This window comes from Aotus nancymaae, unplaced genomic scaffold (genome assembly GCF_030222135.1).
Source record: "Aotus nancymaae isolate 86718 unplaced genomic scaffold, 86718_ANA_hifiasm-v0.15.2.pri h1tg000003l, whole genome shotgun sequence".
Lineage (NCBI taxonomy): Eukaryota > Metazoa > Chordata > Mammalia > Primates > Aotidae > Aotus > Aotus nancymaae.
Window position 1 is genome coordinate 37,709,060 of NW_026988414.1, and position 13,281 is coordinate 37,722,340.

The 13,281-nt window shown below is 46.5% G+C and overlaps 1 protein-coding gene across 1 annotated transcript; it reads right to left on the bottom strand.

Annotated features, from left to right (window-relative positions):
- Positions 1-3,432: 3,432 nt before the first annotated feature.
- SPATA31G1 (SPATA31 subfamily G member 1) lies at positions 3,433-7,036 on the bottom strand. Its single transcript, XM_012463266.3, is given in 2 exon segments — positions 3,433-6,429; positions 6,806-7,036. Coding segments are annotated over 2 exon segments (3,228 nt in total).
- Between the last annotated feature and the right edge of the window lie 6,245 nt (positions 7,037-13,281).

The window sequence follows — 13,281 nt, forward strand, 5'->3', positions numbered from 1 at the left end:
AGGTTGAGGCAGGAGGATTGCTTGAGGCCAGGAGTTTGAGACCAGCCCAGGAGAGTGAGACCTCATTTCTACAAAAAATAAAATTAAAAAATGTTAGCTGGGCATGGTGGGGCACAGCTGTAGTCCTAGCTACTCAAGAGGCTGAGGCAGGAGGATCACTTAAGCACAGGAGTTAGAGGCTGCAGTGAGCTGTGATCATACCACTCCAGCCTGGGTGACAGAGCATGACCCTGTCTCTAAAAACAAAAATCTAGAGGTCAGGAACCAATCTAGATACCCACACCATATTCAGAGTTTTTCCCAAGTGACCCAAATGTTATTCACAGCTATTTGGACCAAACCAATATCCAACAAGTTGGCATCTGTTAGGTTCCTTTATTCAAACTTTTAAAAATAAGAGGATCTCGCTCTGTTGCTCAGGCTAGAGTGCACTGGCTATTTACAGTTGCTATACCACTACTGATCTGTGCAGGAATTTTATCTGCTCTGTTTTCTACCTGGGCCAGTTCACCCCTCCTTAGGCACTAGTGGTCCCCCACTCCTGGAAGGTCACTGTATTGATGCCAAACTTAGCATCAGTTGGCACCCTATCAGCATAACACACTATGTCTTGGGCGCAAAGGATTCTCCTGCCTCAGCCTCCCAAGTAGCCAGGGTTATAAGCATGTACCACAACTCCTAGCCTTTTACTCAAACTTGTATGACACTCGTTGAAGAGATTGGGCTAGTTGATCTCCAGAGAATTATAGCCATGTGCAGGATGGATTAGAAGGAATAGAGCAACCAATTTAGTGAGAAATATGACTAAGACAATAGTGATGGTGGAAATGGAGAGGTAAAGGTTTTGAAATACATTTCATAGGTATAATTGACAAGATTTTTGTTGCTGTTGTTGAGATGGAGTCCTGCTCTGTTGCCCAGGCTGGAGTGCAGTAGCATGATCTCGGCTCACTGCAACCTCCGCCTCCCAGTTCAAGTGATTCTTCTCCCTCAGCCTCCTGAGTAGCTGGGATTATAGGTGCATACCACCGCACTGGCTAATTTTTATATTTTTAGTAGAGACAGGGTATCATCACCATGTGGACCAGGCTGGTATCGAACTGCTGACCTCAAATGATCCTCCTGCTGCAGCCTCCCAAAGTGCTAGGATTACAGGCATGAGCCACCAAGCCCAGCCGACAAGATTTGATGATGTATTAGATCAGAGAAGAGGGAGGAGTCAAAGCTTAAGTATTTAGGTGGATATCATGCCTTTTCATAGGAATGGGCATGTTGGAGGAAAAGGCTAAAGGGAAAATACATTTTTGGACAAGTTGAATATGAGATGATGTCTGGTATGCTGTTGATATGGGGACCTGAAGCCTCGAGATGCTTAGAAATGACTCTTGTTTTTACAATATGGCATATTTAATGGAATGGGCTCAAGACATTCTATTTTTTTAAAAATGGTATTGGTACATTGGACATCATTTTGGGGAAGGTTAGATTATCACCTCATACCATAAAAATCGGTAATTTAAAACATAAATATATAAAAGTATCAATGTGCCAAGAGAAAATGTTTTAGATTTAAATGCATAAAAAATTTAACTTTGATACAGTAGAATTCACCTTAAAATTAGACAATAAGCTACAGATTGGAAGAAAATATTTGCAACATACATAACAGATTGGATTACTATCTCTGTAGACAGGATTATGGCCCCCCAGGATGCCCACATCATAATCCTTGGAACCTATGTATATATTGTTTCACATGCGAAAGGGGCATTAAAGTTGCAGATGGAATTAAGGTTGCTAATTAACTGACTTTATTTATTTATTTAGAGACAAGGTCTTGCTCTATTGCCAAGGCTGGAGTGCAGTAGCATGATCTTGGCAACCACCTCCTCCTGCGTTCAAGTGATTCTCGTGCCTCAGCCTCCAGAGTAGCTGGGATTACAGGCACACACCACCATGCCTGGCTAATTTTTGTATTTTTAGTAGAGATGGGGTTTTGCCATGTTGGCCAGACTGGTCTTGAACTCATGGCCTCAAACAATCAACTGCCCTGGCCTCTTGAAGTACTGGGAGTGTTACAGGCATGAGCCACTGCACCTGGCCATCAACTGACTTGAAATTGGAAGAGTGTCCTGGATTATTCAGCTGTGCCCAGTGTAATAATAAGGATCCTTAAAAGTGGAAGAGGGAAGCAAAAGAGGTCAGAGTGATACGATGTGAGAAGAACTTGACTTGCCTTTGCTAGCTTTAAAGATAGAAGAAGGGGGTCAGTAGCCAAGAAATGTGGGCAGCCTCTAGAAACTGGGAAAGGCAAGGAGTGAATCCTACCCAGAGCCTAGAGAAAACGATGCAGCCCTGCCAACCCTTTGATTTTAGCCCTGTGAGATGATATATTTCAGACCTTTTTGTGGGGGAAGAGGCAGGGTCTCTGTTGCCCAGGCTACAATGCACTGATTCAGTCCTGACTCACTGCAGCCTTGACCTCTCTGGTTCAGGTGATCCTCCCACTCACCTCCTGAGTAGCTGGGACCATAGGCGTGCATCACCATGCCCAGCTAATTTTTGTGTTTTGTTTTTTTTTTGTAGAGGCAGGGTTTTGCTGTGTTGTCCAGGCTGGTCTCAAACTCTTGGGCTCAAGCTATCAGCCCACCTCAGCCTCCCAAAGTATTGGGATTACAGGTGTGAGCCACTGCACCCAGGCTCCAAATCAGACTTCTGACAAAATAAATTTGTTTTCTGTTACAGCAGCAATAGAAAACTACAATACATTGACTAATACAGTATCTAAGAAATAATACATTAGAAAATGGGTAGAGGATATGACCGGGTGATTACAGAAATCCATACGGTTACTAGACATATGAAAAGGCACTTGTTTTCATGGTCTTGGAGATGGAGAGACCCAGGGAGAGAAGAGAGCAGAGGGATGAGAAGAAACAGAAAGATATGTGGTGAACTTGTGGGTCAATGAGTGAAGACGAGAACAATACCCAGGACCAAGCACAATTGCCTAGACTCAGACTACCTATGCTTATGTGAATGGGTGTATTTTTTGTTGTTGTTGACATGCTATGAAGTTGTACCCTCTCAAGGGCAGCTTTGGGCTATGTTCACCTGGACTTGTAGCCTCACCCTGTAGAGTAGGGCTGTGTGGACTCCAGATGTGATCATCTGTGAAGATCCATAAAAGAGAGTTAAGCCTGCAGAATTCTGAGCACTCTATTTCTGGGACTTGAACCTGAGGGGATATGGCTGCAGCAGAATTGCAAATTGACATTTTCAGTACCCTATATTCCAAAGAAGACATGAATGGGAGTTGTCTAATTCAGCTAGTTTATTAGGATTTCCATTTTTTGTCTTCACATCCCCACCCTCCCCCTGGTTTGGCTGCAGGTCTTGGCATATCAAGTGCCAGTATTACCAGCCTTTTCTCTACTGACTAGATTTGGTGGGTAGGGGTCGACGGTTACCCAGGCATTTGGCTAACACCTTTTGGAAACCCCTGGTAAGGGAAACCTTGAGGGTAGGGAAGGAGAGATGCTTCTCCATGCAGGCCCAAGGACAGTGCTTACAGTGGTGAGTAGTCAGGATGTCACTTGCTCTCAGCCCTGCCTCTGGCTGATCCTGGGGATGTGAAGCTTTGGGGAGAAGCTGCTGGGGAAGAGCAGTGTGTTGAGAGCTCTTGCCCCTGTGCTGAGACCTTTGGGAAAATGCGCTTACAAGGGCCTCTACTAGGCTCCTGGCCTGGGCAGGGTGGTTGTTCCCTGTGACTGTGGATAACCCCAACTTTGCGCTCTCTCCTCTGTGGTCTTCCACTTTGGGTTTTCTAGGGTACTCTCTCTTTTTGACTGAGGATGAGGCTGAAGCCTTGTCCTTCTTGCCTGAGACTAGAACCTTAGAGTTTGAGGGTTGTGGGCCTGGAGATGGATAGTTCACACCAGCCTCCATGTTTACACATGGCCCTTGGGATGGGATCTGGCCCACCATCTTCCCCTCCATTTTCTTCCCTCTTTGAGACTCTTGTTTTGCCCTGCCAGACTTCTGTGGCTGAAGCTGGGAAGAGGATTGGGAGTAATGACTGTGGGAGAACTGGACAGGCTGAGATACTGTGCCCTGAACTTTTTGAGGATGACAACTTGAAGAGCGGGGGCATAGATTGGGGGGATAAATCTGCTGTGGGGGGCAGGAAGGGAGTCCCCAGGAGTTTGGAATTGTGGTGCTCAGAATAGGGGAACTACAAAATGGTTGACTTGGGCCAGGGGCTCTAGAGGCAGGGCTCTGCCGCAGTTTCTTCAGCCTGAGTTTCAGCTCTCTACTCCACTGCCAGGCATGGATCCCAGAGTGGGTGAGCACCTCTGGGACAGTCCCTGTGTGGGAGAGTGGGGTCTCTGCCTTAAACCCTGGGAATGTCTCTCCCTTGGGTAGACCAGGATGGGTGGGCTCAATCTTTACAGCTTCCGCTAGGGTGGGAGGCCAGGGTACTGGCTGTAGCGGATCCACTGCAGGAGGGCTGGGGCCTTGGGGAACTTCTCTTCATTGCACATTTCTCCACACAAATTCAAGGTCAGTGTGTGGCTCTGGTAGAGGAGTGGAGAGTGAGCTGGGGGCTGGGAGCTCAGTGGCCCAGTGGTTCTTTCTTTGCTCCACTGCTCCCCTGTCAGGCTTACAGTTGCTTTGGTCTGTGATAGGGTCACCTATGTGGGACTTTGAAACACAGTTTGAGGATGGGCTGGGTCCCCCACCTGGGGACACAGGAGGACAGTTTTCTTTTTGCTCCATTTCCCATACAGTAGGCTGAGAATCAGACAAGACTCCCAGAGGGCTGGCTCCATGCAGGTCTTGGGGTGAGCTGCAAGCTGGGTGCTTAGAGGTCCAGGAGTTCTTTCTCCTTTGTATGTCTCCATATCTAGCCTCAGAATTAGACAGGAACCTCATGGATCTAACTCTGAGTGGCTCCAGAGCAAGACCTGGGGGTAGGCTGAGGGCCAGAGATGGGGGCTTAGAAGCCCAGGAATTCATGGAATACTTAGTGTTCTTCCATGTAGCTTCTGATGTAGTGAGGCCTTCCACGGGACTGATCCTTTGTGGTTCTGTAAGGGAGGTTGGAGGTGTGCTATGAACAGGATCTGGGGAATCAGATGCCCAGAGCTTCTCTTTCTGCCCCCTACTCTCCCACAAAGCTTTGGATTCAGACAGGACTCCCTGGAGGCCCATTACTAGAGATACCAGGAGAGGGGCTGAGGGAAGGCTGGGAGGTGAAACTGGGTCTGCAGGGACCCAAATATTTTCTCTACTCTGCATGTCCTTCCATGGTGTCTCAGATTCTGATGGGACACATACAGGGCTGGTTCCAAAGAGCCCTGGATTGAGGTCCATGGCTGGAGGCTCAAAAGCCCAGAGGTTTCCTGAGTTTTCTGTGCATTCCCACTGGGGCTTACATCTGGATGAATCTTCCAGGGGATTCTGTTCCTGGAGTTCTGGCAGGGAGTCTAGAGGAGGGCAAGGGACTGTCATTGAAGACTCAGAAGCCTGAGGTTTCTCTTTGTATCCCATGGTTCCCAAGAATTCCTTAGGTATAGCAAGTTCTCCTTCAAGGCTAACTTTTTTGGGTTCTGACAGAGAAGCTGGGGATTGGCAGGGGGCTCGTTTCAGAGGCTTAAAAGCTTGGGGCCTCTTTTTGTATCCTCTGGTTTCCAACTGAGTCTCATATCCAGGGAGAACTTGCAGGAGGCTAGTTCCAGGGGACTGTGTGGGTGCCTCTGCGCCAGATAGAACTCCCTTGTGGTCCACAGGCAAGGGCTTCAGATGGAAGGGTAGTGATGAGACAGGAGATGATGGAGGTGGAAGCAACTGAGGATTAGGGGCCATCCCTTCTAGATCTTCCATAGTATGGGCTTCATGGGTGGAAAACTGGGCTGAGGAGTGATACTGGGGCAGCAACAGGTTGGGCCTAGGTAGGAAGGCAAGCTTGTTGAAGACAGAACAAACAGACAACTTCAGAGGAGAGGGGCCACCTGAGCTTTGGCAGATGGCCTCCAAGGACTTGCTGTGCAGAGAGGGGAGACCCCAGAAGAGCTGGCTTTTTCTCTGCTGCCGGTGGTTCCCTGATGCTATCTTGTGCCTCACAGGAGAGTTGATCAGAATCTGGAAGATGGGGAAGGATCTGGAAGGGCTCATGGGCTGCGTGACTGTTTGCTCTGGTATCCCTGTGGTCTTGAGGAGGTCCTCAGAACCACAGGATGGCTGGAGTGGGGCTGGAGTGGCTTGCTCTTCATTGGGAGCTTCTTTGGTGGGAGAACATGGCTCCAGTGGATCCAGAGATGCCTCGTCTTCCCCCTCTTCCTCTTCTTCCCCTTCTTCTTCCTCCACTTCTGATTTCTGCTTACACAGGCGATCAAGAAAGGCCACACGGTACAGAAGTGCCAGGTCCTGGGAAGTAGAGAAAGATACTCTCAGGCATGAAGCCTTTTCAGATACACAAGGTTTGTTATGAGGGACTCAGTCTCCTCCACATCCACAGTGGACAGTTACTCACCTAATCCCACGTGTGTGGTCAGTCACCTACGCAGCTCCTCATCTAGTATTAATGGTCATTACCCAATCCTCATTTGGAGATCAGTATTCTCTCACATAACCCTACATCTAGAGTCCATGGTCACCTGGCTTCAAATCTAGTGTCAGTAGTTACTCACCCAGCCTCACATATAGGGCTAACAGTCACTCACCTGGGCCCACATTCATACCAGTGACCTCACATGTGGTGTCAACAGTCTTTCGTCCAGCTGTACACTCAAAAATCACCCACCTTGCCTTGCACCATTTTCCCAGAGCACCAGAGATGAGGCTGTCTCAACCTCCCAAGCTTCCACCATCTCCGGATCTGCCAAACCAAGAATAAGAATAGTATCACCAGATTTCCTGGACTCTGAAGGCAGCTGCTGCCACAGTGTCTGCAGGCTAGGACATGGGTCAGTTGGCCCCAGAGAAGTCCCATATCCCCCTCAGCCCTGAACAGGTCCTCCAGTAGTCATTCCATTTTCCTTAGCCTAGTGGCAGTTTACCGTGAGGTCATCATTACATCACAGAACAAAGAACTCCCATCCCCCACAGATGCCCAGGCTGAGCCACCTTCTACCTGAATTTAGAACCAAAATTTCCTCCATCAGGCAATTCATACTCCACACAGTGAAATGTGGGTGATCCCCTTTTGATTGCCCAGTTCAGAATTATGCTTCAGGCATTGTGGTTAAGGACATGGATTCTAGCACCAAACTGCCTTATTCAAATCCTAGCTCTGCCATTTCCTACCTGTGAAAACTCAAACTACTTAATCTTTTCAGTGCCTCATTTTTCTTATCTATAAAATAAAGATATAATTACTATTACTATTTTAAGACAGTCTCACTGTGTCACCCAGGCTGGAGTACAGTGGTATCATCACAGCTCACTGCAGCCTCAACCTCCTGGGCTCAAGTGATCCTCCTGCTTCAGCCTCCTGAGTAGCTGGGACCACAGGCATGTGCCACCATGCCCAGCTAATTTTTAAATTTTCTATTTTTGTAGAGACAGGATCTCCCTATGTTGTCCAGCTGGTCTGGACTCCTGGGCTCTAGGGATCCTCCTGCCTTGGCCTCCCAACGTGGTGGGATTACAGGCATGAGCCACCTTGTCTGGCTTATTATTTTTAGTAGCAGGGTCTCATTTTATTGCTGAGGCTGGTCTTGACCTCCTGATCTCAAGAGACCCTCCCACCTCAGCCTCTTGAGTAGCTGGGATTACAGGCATGGGCCACCGTACCTGGCATGATAATATTATTACTGCATAGGGTTATTATGAGGATTAAATGAATAAATGTACATACTTAGAATAATACCTGGTACATAGTGTATGCTGTATTTCTATTTAAGATTTCTGATTACAAGTTTCATTCTATCTTTAATGGTTGGGGTCTATCACCTATTTTTTATGCTCATGCCAGCTATGAACTGTCTTATTTGACATTAGGTTGTCTGAGTGAGATCTTTTTGAGAAGCATTCATATTAAGGATGACTAATAAATGTGTTTTGCCATTCTCATTTCCTCCATTTTCCCCTAAAACCACCACTTTGTTCCATGTCAACCCTTCCTTTCAGGGCCAAACTTCAATCCCTGCCCTCATCAAAAGCTGATTTGTTCTGGTGGAAAGTGCGCTGAGCTGAAAGTGAGGAGACTTGGGTTCTCTAGCTCCATCACTGATCCGTCATGTGATCTTGAGAAACCAAGAGAGATTTCTCCATTGGTACCATGAGTTGGACTAGACTGATTGATTCAGTCATGCAACATTTGTTGAATGCCTATTATGGATCAGGTATTGTGTGCTCAAGTCTTGAAACTACAGAAGTAAGATAGAGTCTCTGTACTAAACTAGGTCCCATTTCATTGGGGGATCAGTGAAGTAATAGATAATGAAAATAGAGATATGCAGAGTATTATGGGACCAGAGAACAGATACCTACCAGTCCGAAGAAGGATATTGATGGTGAGGGCTGCTTCCCAGAAGAGATGATTAATGCTTGGTTTGAGGAACCAAGAAAATGAGGATGTAGTGTAGGGAGTGAGAGAAGGACAATCCAGGCCGTAGGAGCAGCCTGCGTAAATGTGCTAGGGCAGAGAAACTATGCCCCATTATGGAAATTGAAGGAATTTCAGTGTGGCTGTAGTTTTGGTTGGGGATTGGGGAAGCGGTAGGAGATGAACCTGGAAAGATAAGATCACAAAGCCCCTGAACACTAGGCTAAGAAGTTGGAACTCTGTCACTTTTCGATGTGAAACCATTGAAAAGATTTATTTTATTTAATTAATTAATTTATTTATTTTTCTTTTTTTTTCTTTTCCAGTTCATGCTCAGCTCCTAAGAACTTATATTTATTTTTAATAAAGACGGGGTTTCACCATGTTTGTCAGTCTGGTCTTGAACTCCTGACCTCAGGTGATCTGCCCACCTTGGCCTCCAAAGTGCTTGGATTACAGGTGTGAGCCACCACACCTGGCCCATTGGAAAGTTTTAAACAGGGAAGTGACAGGATCAAGTTTGTGTCTTGGAAATAGCATACTAGTGAGAGTAAAGACACCAAAGGCAAGAGGTTAGGTGAGTCTTACTTTAGTTAAAGAAAAACTAAAGTGAGGTCTGAAGAATGGCAGTGATAGTGGGCATGGGGAATAATGGATTCAAGTAGAATTCTAGAGATAAAATTGATTAGACTTGGTCAGCAATAGTATGGGTTGGGGTAGAGAGGAAGTTGAGGGTGACTCCAAGATTTCTGACTTGGGAGACTAGATGTTTGTTGGTGCAATTTCACTGAGATAAGGAACAAAGACCTAGGAACCAAGTTAGGGTGGTTGGGGGCGGTGATGGGTTCCATTTTAGACATTTGAATTTGAGGTTCTGATGTTACCTCAAGGTAAAGCTAGGCAAGAGACAGATACATGGATCTGAAGCTTGGGAGAGCAGTCTATGAGGGGATGTAGATTTGACATCTGGCAGCATATATGTGGTAGCTGAAACCATTGAAGGGCATAAAGGTGACCTACTTATGTGTAATATTTGGCCCAGACAGTGCTTTTTAACTGTGACCAACATTGTTGTTTTTTTTTTAACTTGAATTAGTATCCAATATTGTAAATCAGTAGGTTGTACATAATAATATTTCCAACTTAAAATCTGGCAACACTGGACTTATATTCCCACAAAGTAAAGGCTATTTGGAGCTAAGTAGCAATTGCTCCGTCTGGAATGAACTTGTGCTCTCCAGTTCACTGCAGTTCTCACCCTGTTCTTAGAGTAAATGCCAAGACTGGGTATGGTGATTACTCACAACTATAATCCCAGCACTTTGGAAGGCCAAGGCAAGAGGATTGCTTGAGACCAGAAGTTCAAGGTTGCAGTGAGCAATGATCATGCCACTACACTCCAGCCAGGGCAACAGGTGAGATCATGTCCAAAAAAAAAAAAAAAAAAAAAGTTTAATGCCAAGATTAAGGGCTAGTTGCTGTTGATCATTATGTCTATGATTTTGTTTTCTTCCACTTGACTGTTTTTACTAATTTCTATTATTTGCATGGTATTTGAAATTGCAATCACTGGATGAAGAAGGTAAATTGAGTCCTGATGGGAGACAGAGAAGGTAATACTCAACACTTATTCTATGCTTGTTAATTTACATTTATGGCAAGATAATTTACCAGTGTCTGTCTCCTACTCCTTGCCAGATGGAATGACTAGTAGGATAAAAAGACAGTTTTGCTCAACTTTCTTCCAGGAATACTAGATTTCTTGTCTCATGGAATTGTTTGTTTTTTGAGACAGGGTCTTACTCTGTTATCCAGGCTGTAATGCAGTGGCATGATCTCAGCTTACTGCAGCCTTGACCTCCTAGATTCAAGTGATCCTCCCATCTCAGCCTCCAGAGTAGCTGGGACTGCAAGCACACATACCACCACACCTGGCTAATTTTTGTTTGTTTGTTTGTTTGTTTTTTGTAGAGGTGATGTTTTACAACGTTTCCCAGGCTGGTTGCGAACTCCTGCGCTTAAGCAGCCCACCTGCTTCTGCCTCCCAGTGTTGGGATTTTGTGTGAGCTACCCCACCTGGCCTGTCTCATGGGATTGTTAGTGAATTTTGTGTTTCCAAACCAAAAAAACAAAAACAAAAACAAAAAACCATCACGCAGCTAAATTAAATTCCACTCCCCCGCCCCCCCCCATAGAACCTGGATAAAGTTGTACAACAGTAAGGCAATCTCAGCTTACTGCAACCTTTCCCTCCCAGGTTCAAGCAATTCTCCTGCTTCAATCTCCCAAATATCTGGGATACAGGTGTCTGCCACCATGCCTGGCTAATTTTTGTATTTTTATTAGAGATGGCATTTCACCATGTTGTCCAGGCTGGTCTTGAACTCCTGACCTCAGGTGATCTGCTCACCTCAGCCTCCCAAAGTGCTGGGATTCCAAGCATGAGGACACTACACCTGGCCATGACTTCTGTTAGGGAGCGTGGATTTAATGGCTGTGGGACTAAGCATCTAGCACTTCGTCTTGGAAATTGTGGAGATCTGGTGTGCATACTTGACAGAGATGCTATGAATCTGCCTGCCTTTGAATGGACCATAGGGGTGTAGACAATGGTCATCCTAGGAGCAACCATGACAAACTGAAGACCAGAGGCTCTCTTCTCTTCTTTCTTTTCTTTCTTTCTCACTTTTCTTTCTTTTTCTCTCTTTCTTTCTTTTCTTTTTCTTTTTATGGGGTCTCTCTATGTTGCCTACGCTGATCTCCAACTCACTCAAGTGATCCCCCCACTTCAGCCTCCTGAAGTGCAGGGATTACAGGCCTGAGCCACCATGCCTGGTCCAGAGGCTCTTTTCTAAGTTTTTTGTTTGTTTGTTTGTTTTGGTCAGTGTACAACATGCTAAAGAGGGAAGTGGGCCCTAATAAATGGTTGATGTTGGTTGTCTTTTTACCCTAGTAAATGGGGTTTTGAGCCAGACTTAATTTAATTTGGAAAAATTAAATAATGTGATATTTTTTGCTCCTCAGAGATGTGGAACACATTTATACTCTAACATTTATTATCTCATTTAATCTTTTTTCTTTCTTTTTCTTTTTTTTTCTTTTTGGCTTAAACAACAAACATTTATTTCTCATAATTCTGGAGGCTGGGAAGTTCACAGCCTCCTCAACTTCTTTTCCCCTCTGCCCTCGACAGCCAGCAGGTCTCAGAGGAACCAGAAAACGTCAGATGGTAACCTTTCGTTATGAAAAACTATTGCATCCAATCTACTTCTGTCCTGCTACTGTGGCTGGTGCCTTCTGGAGACCTCCCTTGACTCTCCCAAGCCGGGATGAGTGCACTTTTCACTGCTTCCCCACACCCCACACACAGCGCTTTCCATACTAGATTGTTACTTGTGGCTTAAATATGTCTTTTCAAACGGCAGGAACCTGGCCACCCAGTTCACTGCTCTAACCACAGCAACTGGCGCTTAGTGTCTGGTTAGGACTTAGCGCTCTCTGCGTGAATGAATTAAACTATGGGCGTGGTTTCTGGGAGAGGCCCTGCCCAGTCTGCTCCAGGATGGAGCCTACCCTGGGGCTGGGCCGCCAGTGGGCGCTTTCTCCAGGCTGCCTAGCAGCGACTTCCCCGGGCATCTGCCCAGGAGGCTGAAAGCTCCTTTGCTTCCTTGACATGAGAGCTGGGCATTTAAGCTCACAACTGTGATTTGGGCGGAGCGCCCAAGAGGCCTTTCCGCTGCAGGACCCGCCCCACCTCCTAGGCCCTCGGGCTCCTGAGACCTGCGCCGGAGTCTCCAGCGTCCTTCGAAACTCGCAGGTTCTGCCTCTCTACCCTCCCCTCTGCCTTTCCCTTCTCCTGCTACTCCTCTCTCCTCTTCCACCCTCTCCGTAGGGATGCAGCGTTAAGGGCCTGACCAGCGGCCCAACTCCAGTTGCCACCTGGGCTTGGACTGGTCTCGTCCAGTGTCTGAGAGGCCCAGTGCCCTGGCAGTGGCAGGATTGGTCAGGACAGTGAGATCTCATGGAGCCATCCCTCCGTGAAGGATCAGTTTCTCAAACTCTGCCTGAGGAGCTGACGTCCACAGGAAGGATAATGCCCACGGTCCTGGGGGAATTGTTTCTTAAGGGATGAGGGAGCTGTGAGGCCGCAGTGCCCCTGGTGGGCCAGTGGGAATGGGGAGTGGGAGCCCCGAAAAGGCCCATGGGGCAGCAGCCAGAGGTGAGATCGAGTCTCGAGGGGCAGAAGCTGAACCTGCTCTGCTGGCCCAGGATGGCATCTTGGAGGCTGAGCCATGGTGAGGCCTCTGGCAGACAGGAGAGGCTGCAGCCTTCTAGAAGAGAGGAGCCTTCACATCTAGGTATTGCCACATGACTGTGTTTTGTGAGGGGTTCCTGTGTGTCAGGTCCTGTGTTTGATAGGAGCTCTAGCTATGTCCTGGTAGAAGTAGTAGAAAATGTTGTTTCTTTTAAAGTTTTCTCCATTATGATAATATATACTGAATTTGGAAGATGTGAAAAGGAAGAATCTCATCAGCCTCAAGTTTCCATATTTGCTATTTCTATAGCAGTTTGATGTATTTATTTCCAGACTTTGTTACTCATATTTTCATATTGTTTAAATCATATGTAGTGTTTTTTCTTTTCCTTTTTTTTTTTTTTGAGACGGAGTCTGGCTCTGTTGCCCAGGCTCATTGCAACCTCCGCCTCCAGGGTTCAAGCAGTTCTCCTGC